Raw genomic sequence first — 10,425 nt, forward strand, 5'->3', positions numbered from 1 at the left:
CTTGGCAACCTTCAAGCGGAAGCCCAACGTGGGTGTCGGCCACACCTACCTAAACACTCAAGTCTCTAGTCCAGGTTTATCGCCTATTCAGGTTCCATCCGCAGGGAGTCTGGCCGAGGTTTCCACATACGGCCCCAAACGATGTGTGCAGGGTTCCCGGGACACCAAACGGGTGACTCGGTACACTGTGCCACGAGCCTACCGCATCACAGCCCACCCCTCGGGTCAGCGCTGTCCACGGCCTCCAGCTTACTACAAACACCAGAAACTACGTGCAACTCCTGGACAGAGGACAAGGGTGATTAAGAAGCCGAGGGGGTCCATTGGTTTCGGGCCCAATGCGTGGTAGTAGCTGAATCTTAAATCACGCATACAGATCTCAGTTCTTAGGGACGGTCTCAATGAAACAACCCACCATGTACTCCTACATGGCCTCTCATCGATACCTTTACCAAAACGTATTCAACACCTCACTCTCATTACCGACACATGCTTTCACTCTAGTTCATCACCCTGATGAGCCAGACCTGACACGACTCTAAGCGTAGCAAGCATAGCATTGTAGGAACACAACATGGCTCAATCAACTCCTACACATGCTAGTGGGTTTCATCTAGTTACTGTGGCAATGACAGGTCATGCAAAGGAAAGTGGGTTCAACTACCGCAACACACAGCAGTTTGAATCGCGTTGTCTTAATGCAGTAAATGAGAGCAGAAGCGAGAAGATGGGTTTGTATCGAAATGATCAATGGGTTGCTTGCCTGACGGAGTGCTGGTGGAATACTGCCCTTCGGTTGGATACTCGTGAATATCCTCGGAGGCAGAACCTACCACGAAGAACACATCGAAGCACAATCAACACCAAGGAAAATGCAACAATATGATGCATGCATGAGACATGGCAAAATGAATGTATTGGGCTAATGCAACTAAGACCATATGGGTTTGGACCATTTTGAATCAAAGATTCAAATTCCAAGCTCATAAGTAGCCCTTATTAGTGCGTTATCTTGTTCTGCATTAAACAGCAGGTTAGTTTGCTTAAACATGCATGAAACCAGTACAGATGGATAGATTGGATTTTTCTGATCATTTTTCATATATAAATCTTTTCATTCTGAGCTATAGATTATTTTCTATGATTTTTTGAAGTTTGTGGTATTTTTTGGAATTCCCTGTATAGAAATAATTCCAGTAATTAAATTGTTTATTACGTCAGCAGTGTGTCATGATGACGTCAGCGGTCAACGGGGCGGTCCAGGTCAAACCTGACGTGTGGGTCCCCTGTGTCAGTGTCACTGTTAGTTAGTTAAACTAATTAGAATTAATTTAAATCTAACTCAGGTTAATTAGCAGGCGGGCCCCACTGTCAGTGACTCTGGGGAGTCAAACCCGTGGTTAAACCACGCTGACTCGCCGGCGTTTAGCCGCCGGCGACGTCCAGACGCGGCAGGAGGCTGCGGGATTCCTCCTCCGGCGACCAAAGGGGCGGCGGAGGGCACCTACGCGTAGCTGGGAGCAACCCGCGTCGATTGGTGGTGGAGGTGAAGCTCGGGGTCGCCGGAAATGACGCCGGCGACGAGCTGTGCGGCTGCTGGGGTACGGGTGAGGTCGGACCCGTCGTTGTGGTGCTCTTGGAGGCTCAAGGCCAGGTCCTACGTGGCCTACGTGACGAGGTGAACTCGTTGGGCATGGTGGCGTGCCCGTTGGGTGGCTACGGCTACGTCGGCGAGGTGGCAGCGGCTGCGTCGGCCATGGTGGAGGGAGGCGAGGGAGAGGCGATGGGGGAGAAAGGAAGTGCCCAGGGGCTCAGGGGCGCGACGTGGAGGTCGTCCAGCTCGTCCACGGGCGAAGCGGCAAGCAGGTGGCGCCGTGGCGAGCTCGCGCACGCCGGCGTCACCTCTCTGCCTGCTCTGGCGGGAGGAAGCAGCTGACTGGCGCGGGCCAGCACAGTGCTGGGCCGGCCAATGGGCTGCCAGGTAAGATTCTCTCCCTCTCTTTATTCGGTTTTGTTTTTCCTATTTTTCTGTAAGTGTAGGGCTTTATTAAAAATACTAAAACGTTTCCAAAAATCCTGCAAATAATTGTGGGCTCTGTTGGGATTATTCCTAACAGCCCTCACTTAAATCCAGAATTATTCTATAGCATTTAAATGCCCAAATGCAAATAGATAAAGGATTAATCCAATGACATTATGTGTCCTAGAAAATTGTGAACCCATTTTGTCAGAGGTCCTAACCCAAGACAAAAAGGGAGGACTTTTTAGAAGGGCATTTCAGGTTCATTGAAAATAATTTTACTAAACCCTAGTTGCTTTCAGAGGGGGTGCTGGGGTTTCTGTCATCCCCATTTCAAGTTTCTGGAAAAAGTAAACATGATGCAACACTCTAATGCATGAACTAGCTAGGATGTGACAATGCAAGCACTACAAGGACGATCTTTGGCAAAAGACACATTGGTTAGTCCAAGGATGTGCTCCCCCTTTAAGAGAGCTTATAAATTTCTCATGCCAACGTGTGCTAGCCGACGGTCTTGGCCATTAGACATGTTGCAAGATAAGTTTTCTCATTTGAGAAATCAACCACGTAAAGGTTGTCTTCAACATGCCCAACAAAGACCACTTTGAGATTGCTTCTCTTAAAGACGGTCACATGAAATTCACCGAAATGAGAATCATAACCGGCACGTGCCAATTGAATCGTAGAAAGTAAATTGTAGTGAAGGGATTGAACAAGCATGACATTCTTAAGTGATGCATCACTAGAGATTACCACCTTGCCCAAACCCAATACCTTGCCCTTGCTATTGTCACCAAAAGAGATGTTTGAAGTGGCCTTGAGCGAATCAATGAACTCCACAAGCATCTCCCTCTCTCCGGTCATATGATTGGTGCAACCACTATCGATCACCCATTGTGTTCCACCGGAGGTCCTACAAGAATCAAGCTTTGATTTTAGGTCCCCATTTTGAATGGGTCCTAGAGAGTTAGCAACAAGGGTCTTAGGAACCCAAATAGTCCAAGCATAATCATCATAGTTAGTGCCAACAAATTTAGCAAAGGTATAACCATCATCTCCTCTCATGAGGACATAAGATGGGTTGTTCTTGCCGGCAAACTCTTTGGGAATGGCCTTGTCCCTAGTGACCTTGCCATCCCCAACATTCCCTTTTTCCTTCTCCTTCTCCTTGTGTCCTTCATGAACAAATGCTATCTTTTGTTGGGGAGGAGGAGTAGGACCGATCTTCTTCTTGTGGTTCTTCTTCTTGGTCTTCTTCTTCTTAGAAGAGGGGTCAAACCCAATTCCCTCCTTGGCAACACACTCCTTTTGGTTGCTCAAGAGGTCATTGAGGTTTTTCTCCCCTTGAATGCACGACACAAGCCCTTTCTCAATTTGGGCTTTTAACTTCTTATTCTCCTCTTGGAGAGAGGTGCAATCATGAGCAAAGTTAGCCGTACAAGATTCATCATTTAAATCAATATGAGGGACGGAAGTAAGAGCCTTAATGGTTGTAGCTTTAAGTTGAGCATAAGACTCGGTGAGGGCAATGAGGTCACCTTTGACAACCTGGGAACTAGTCACAAGGAGCTCATGTTCCTCAACAAGTCTCGTGTGATCAACTAGAAGCTTTTCAACCCTTACTTTAAGGGCATCTTTGTTCTCAAGAGCAAGTTGCAACGCATCATCGGTTTTAACGAAGTCAATTTTATGAGAAGACAAGGCTTCCTCAAGTGATGCTCTCATGACACTCTCTTCATGTAGCTCGTGCTCAAGGAGTTCGACTCTCTCTTTTTCCTCTATGAGGAGGTTTTCAACGTTCTCGATAAAATCATCGCGTTCGGCTAGTGATTTAAGGAGATCGCTAAAACGAGCACGAGCTTCACCATGAAGAGTTTTCATGAAAGCCATCAAGGATTCCTCATCATTATCCACACCATCATCACACTCATCCTCCACTATCTCACATGAAACATTGGGAGTGTGGATGAAGGGTTTTAGAGATTTGGACTTTGTTTTTACCTCTTTGGCCATGAGGCAATGATGAGTGAACGGCTTGTCCTCGTTGGGAGAGTCGAAGAGGCCGGTGGTGGAGGAGGAGGTAGTGGCATGCATGGCAATGGCGGCCGTGCCCACATGATCATCATCACCGTCATCTTCATCTCCGGACATGTACTCCTCATGAACAAGAGCCTTGTCATCTTTCCTCTTGGAAAACTTGGTGAACTTCTTCTTCTTGAGCACAAGCTTCTCGGACTTGTCTTCACATCTCTCATAAGGACAATCGTGCACAAAATGTCTTGGGCTATCACAATTGTAGCATTTTCTTCGTCCAAACGATCTTCCTTGCAGATTCTTCCCTTTGTTTGCCATGGTCCCGGAATATTTCTTGACCAAGAGAGCCAAGTCTTCCGCAAAGTCATTTGCCGGGCATGAGGTGTCAACATCTTCCTCACAAGTCTCTTCAACAACTTCTTCATCCCTTGAGGGTTGGGCAACTACTTTCTTGGCCTTCAATGCAAGATTTGAGTTCTTGGTGGCTTGAGCTATGGCAAAGGTCTTCTTGGACTTGGTCTCCAAAAGAACATGAGTTGAGAAAGTGGATACAACTTGTGCCGCGGTCAACTTTTGATAGTCCGGGCGTTGATGTATCATCATCACCATGGTATGTTCCGTGAGAACCATAGCATCAATGAACTTGTCCTTAATGAAATCATCATTTGCCCAAGTGCACCCAAAGGTTCTCAAATTGAGCACAAGAGACTTCAACCTTCGATATACCTCTTCCGCGGACTCACCCTCATTTTTCACAAATAGGTTGACTTCTTGCTTGAGCAAAGCCAACCGAGATCTTTGAATTGCTTCATCACCTTCGAGGGCCTCCTCAAGGCAATCCCAAATTTCCTTGGCGGTCTTGAGTAGAGCAATGGAGTCACTATAGTCATCGGTCACCGCGGTGCGCAACATGTTGTGGGCGGTAGCATTGAGTTGATCATCAACCGCTTCTCTTGGAGTGAGATTCATGGGATCCTTGGGGTTGAAACCGTTGACCACAATCCACCATAGTTGTGTAGATGCACTGCGAATATGAGACTCCATATCTAGCTTCCACTTAGCAAACGCGTTAGCTTTCAAAGGGGGCGGAGGCCCCACAGGATTAATGCGAGGGTGCTGCAAGGGTTGTGGTGAGTAAAAGGGTTCCACGGCATTGTACTTGGGAACTTGAGTGCGAGCTGGGGATGCAAGAGGTTCTCTCGAATCATCCGCATCATGAACCGCATTTGGATCAAATGAGTTTGAGGCGGATGTCGAGGGCTTTAAGCGAGCATCAATTTCCTCCTTGACCGAGGAGCGAACTTCTTTCAACATAGCAGTTTTGAGGTCCGCAAACATTGAAAGAATATCGGCCGCGGTCAACGGGGCCCTTGGGTTAATGGGGGCGACGGGAGCAACGGCCGGAGCAACAAGTGCGTCGGCCGCGGCGGGGGGTAGGTTTTGACCATCCTCCGCAAGTGGTGCGTCACCTCCCTCATTCCCTAGATTGACCATATCCTCTAAGGTTGTAAAACCTTATATTAGAGCACGAGGCTCTGATACCAATTGAAAGGATCGATACGATCGACTAAAGGGGGGGTGAATAGGATACTACAAATTTTACTCTTTCTTGTCAATTTTAAGGCTTAGCGGATAAAAAGGGTTCACTAGATATGCAACTAGGTGAACACAACCTATATGACAAGCAAGCTCTAAGCTAAATATGCTAGGCAACAAACTAATTAGCATGCCAACAAGCATGCAAGGCTAAGTAAAGTGCAGGAAAGGATTAACCACAAGTGAGACGAGGACGCGGATTTTATCCCGAAGTTCACTCTTCCTTGGGGAAGAGCTACTCTCCGTTTGGAGCGATGCCGGAGCCAAAGCTTGCGGAACGCCACCGAAGGCTCACCGTAATCTCCTTCGAGTCACCCCCAACGGATGAGCCTCAAATCACTCGGGGTTGGTCTTGAAGGCGACCACCACACCTTTACAAACTTCTCCGGAGCACACCACAAGAAAGGAAGCTTCCGGAGGAACCTCTAACCGCCTAGGAGCCCAAGCTCCAAGAGTAACAAGTCATGGTGGATGAATGTTGTGGGGAACGCGATTTGGTTTGGTCAAAGTGTAGATCGGGTCTTGCTCTCCCAATCCCCAAAGTTTCAACAAGATTGGGTGGAGGGATTGAGAGTAGTGAGCAAAATGGGGTGTAGCAATGGAGGAGCTCAACAAGACATTAGGGTTGAGGGATGGAGGAGGAAGAAGGGGGCTTATATAGTGTTCTTGGCCGGGAGGGGATTTCTGCCCGTTGGACCCCGTGCGCACGGGCCAAGTCAGCCCCGTGCGCACGGGGTGTCCAGTGAGTTTCGAGGTACCCCGTGCGCACGGGGGTCAGAGACCCCATGCGCACGGGGTGTCCCGAAATATTCTGACTACCCCGTGCACACGGGGTTTCCAGAAGATTTCGGATGAAACATCACAGGACACCACGGCAAAGCACACAATAAGTGGAATATCTGAGGAGGTGTAGGAGGGCTGGTGTATCTGTCTTGGAGGCATTCCCACACGACACTAAATCCACGAAGACCCCTCTTGATAGTGCGGTTTTACCTACGACTCAAATCGAACCAAAACGAAAAACCTTCGAGTCGCCGGTAACCACGCCTTTGATCTTTTTGGACTGGGGGGTCGCACACCTCCATCAATGGACACCTTGGAACAAAAGTCCTGAGATAAACTTTAACAACCAACATTAGTTCCACTAACCACATTGTCATCACACCAAAATATAATCTAAGTGATACTTGCACTTTCAACTGTAAAACCAACTACACCAGTAAAATATTCAAATATACAACACACGTACATAGCTACTGAGTTTAAGGTGTAATCCCCCTAATTTATATCTTAACTTGTATGACAAGGGAATAAAGCTAAATTTATTTAACTTGTACCTTGGCATCCGTCCAGGATGTAAGGGTTTCCACGATAACCGGCAGAGCAGCGGCACTGGTAGCCATTGTAGACATAGCTTGTGTAGTTTTGACAAAAGCTGTTGCTGCTGCGGCATCCAGGAGCAACAGAGTTTTGCTTTTGGCATGACGAATTGCTGATCACCCAGTCTAGCAAGGCAGGAAGTGCCACACCGCGAGGTTCCGACATGAGTTTTGAGATGTTATAGGACCCCTCCTCGGCTATATATACTGACGATTTAGCATCGGAGCTCGAGTCATTGGAAGGCTGGAGCTGGATGTGGTAGGAAGTGTAACCTTTTGGGATGCCTCTATTACAGCAGCCAAGGCCTGAGCATTCACCATGCAGAAGTAGATACCGGATAAGCTGAGGCTGTGCGTCTGAGTTCCCCAAGGATGGGCAGTAAGTGGCGCAGGCATTGATGGTGGAGTTGTCCTCCCCCATGAGGATGACTTGGATGTTGTTGCACGACAACACAAGGAACTTGTTCCTATCCGGCGCAACAAAGAACGGTCCTCTCTCTCTGAGGCCACCCCATGTGTGGTACCTGCTTGTGTTGGGCCTGGATGCACCGTCAATATCATGACTCATTGGCATGATATTGGTGCTGTGATGCGCACCATGCCGCTGGGGATGGAGATCTCGAGCACTTTGACAGTGCCATCGCCAAGGAAAAGTTTGGGAGGGCGGTACGAGTAGTCACAGGTGAGGTTAAAGCCGTCATGGTAGCAATCAGGCTCGATGCCAAATGGGTAGGGGATGCTGATGTTACCACAACTTGTACTGCATCCTGCTGCTGTCACCACTGCACTTAGTAGCTGCAGCAGCACCGCGGCAACCACAGCTGGGACGGGCATTTGCCTACTTGCTACTCTCTCCATGTTGCTAGCTAATCTCCACAAGCAAATGCAGTTCTTTCCTCATCTCCAAATGAAGCACTACATCACTTTATATCTCAACTGGCAAACGCTGCAAAGAACTCTTTAATCACTCAGCACTGCACATGTCTTTACTGGTACTGCTCAATTTTTGTATTCTAATCCACCTAACGACCCAATAAAATAGTAGCAAAGATAATATAAAGAGAGATCTTGTGCATCACGCGGGGCACTCGCAGCCCAAAGCAGGGCAGGGTTCCCATGAGTGGCCGTGTGGGGTTTGTCGGCGCTTTCCTATCCAGCTATTAAGCTATAGATTTTGTTTTAGACCCGTGATGAAGAAGCCGGACATCCTTTGGCAATATTACAAGAAAATTCCCACAATTCAGGAGTGTGCCAATTTAGTTTGCTTTGGATATAGACCAGTAAATGTCCTCTCACAACAAGTGATGCTTAATCTATTCATCAACTAGAACAGTCAGATGACTATCTCAGGAAATGATATTACTATCAGCTACATCACACTCATCGATGTGTAAACAAGCCGCAATTAGGGGCAAAAATAACGGAACTTGATGCGAGTAGAGAATTCGTAGATGCTGGTGAACGAAATTACCTTAGCATGGAGGTGGATGTTTACTTGAGCTTGTCTGGCCTGGTAGCTCACAAAATGGTGGATGGCAGAGCCCAGATCCGCATCCGCCCTTCCACGGCGAGCTGCCTGTGGCAGGCTTAGCTCCTCCGCCGATCCGACCATGGCCTGCGGCGAGCGCGGCCAACCTCCGCCCGATGTGACCGCGAGAAGCGTTGGTCCCATCCATCCCGGGGTCGCCTCCTCCGGCTCCTCGGCCCTCGTCTAACAATCGATCCCTTCCCCTCCATTTCGCCCACTACCGTTACACACGACGGTGCCCAGATTCCGCGGCCGCCGGCCTTCTGCCTTTTCGACGAATTCCCGTCGAGCGGCACCGGGCGCCAATAGCGCTGGGCAGCGCCGCCGCGTGGAGCTATCATTTTTCCCTCGCCGACTCCTTGGTAGAAAAATTCGTTTTTGTCCCTCGGGCTCACAGAAGTCCAAAAACAACCCCCAAACCTAGCCCCAGCGTCACCTCGAGGCAACACGGGTGGCGGCAACGTACCTGGCCAAACGGGCCGGCCCGGCCCATCACAATCGGTCCTGGCCCAGCACGGCCAGGGCACGATTACTATACGGGCCGGGCCGTGCCGGCTCGCGTGCTGCGCCCCTAGGCCCAGGCACGGTCCAGTTAGTAAACAGGCCGGCACGTTGGCCCGTTTAGCACGGCAGGCCGTATATTTTCAGCCTGTTATTTGACGCATTGAGCGTTTTTAGCCTATTTTACATGTTGGGCCATATATAGATGTATAAAAAAAATTAAAAAAACATAATCGGGCCATGTCGTGCCGGCCCGCGTGCCCAGCCTCCAAGCCCAGGCACGGCGCAGGGCGTGCCGCGTGCCGGGCCTGGCCCGTTTAGCCTGTGTTGTGCATTGCCCAAGGCGGGCCGTGCTCACGGGCTGGCCCGAAAAAAAGGCCCATTTGGCCAGCTATAGGCGACAACCCCGAGGCAAAGTACCTCGCGGTGGTTGGTAGTGGTAGGTGCTCTCATGCGCAGCCGCCCATTCCATCCCACCCATCGCGAAGCTCTCACCTGGAGCCAGCGCCCGGCCAGTCTGGGCACTGGCCCGGGCTGTTGCCTAAACTTTACTGTGAGACCTGTACGTTGTCCCTTTTTTTAGGCAAGCCTATACATTGTGTTGGCACAGCTGAAAAAATCCACTATCTTTTTGAGAATCGGAAAAATCCACATATGCATCGTGGTTTCCCGGGTAAATTTTTTTTGGGTCAGCTTTCTTTGGTAATGGGCTTTGTAAGAGCTAGGCCTAGCAACCGAGAATCGCGCGTTCGGCTGTTTGTCTTACCTTCCCCCGGCGCCTATTTTGGGTGCATATTGCGCGGAACAGACTTGCGGGAGTGAGCGGAGGCTGAGCTTCGCCTCGGCGTGTGGCTTGCGACGGGATGAACGGAACCATGTTGGCGCCGCCTCTCGCAACGCCGCTCTTCTTCTACCTCTCGGTTGCCTCACACAACCCTCTCCCTTCTTCTCTTCACATTTTGTCTCTCAAGAACACAGAACACACACGGTGGAAAAGAACTTACACGCACACACACACTTCACCAAGGAAGATGAACAATAGCTTTGCCAAAGACCCTTCTTTGATGACAACACAATGGCTACATCTTTTCTCCACAGCCCTCTTGGCCTCTTTGATTACTCAATATGCAACACGTATTTATACACCAAGCGTTGGACTCACGCACAAACACTAGTGGAAAAAAGCCTAACTATGGCGTGGCAAAAAGTGCCTTGCTGGCATAGAGACCCAACGCCACCAATATGACGCCAGTGAAAACAGTTTAGTGGTGGCGTTGGCAGACACGTCAGCAGTATTTTAGTACTGATGGCGTCCACCTGGCTAACGCCAGCAATATATTGTTTTATTTATGGTGTTTATTGTGAGG

General features: G+C 49.3%; 1 protein-coding gene across 5 annotated transcripts in view; it reads right to left on the reverse strand.

The window, feature by feature from the left end:
- Positions 1-8,968, reverse strand: part of LOC141028088 (uncharacterized) — a 29,819-nt gene extending 20,851 nt beyond the window's left edge. For 2 of the 5 annotated variants that reach the window (XR_012190341.1, XR_012190340.1), the window contains exon 1: positions 8,501-8,968. Coding sequence is in view for 3 of the 5 variants with exons in the window: in XM_073505943.1 (XP_073362044.1) it covers positions 2,522-5,548 (3,027 nt within the window). In the remaining 2 variants the exon portion in view is untranslated. The other 3 variants (XM_073505943.1, XM_073505944.1, XM_073505945.1) reach the window with 3 other exon arrangements.
- Positions 8,969-10,425: the final 1,457 nt, after the last annotated feature.

The sequence above is a fragment of the Aegilops tauschii genome, chromosome 7 (assembly GCF_002575655.3).
Source record: "Aegilops tauschii subsp. strangulata cultivar AL8/78 chromosome 7, Aet v6.0, whole genome shotgun sequence".
NCBI lineage: Eukaryota > Viridiplantae > Streptophyta > Magnoliopsida > Poales > Poaceae > Aegilops > Aegilops tauschii.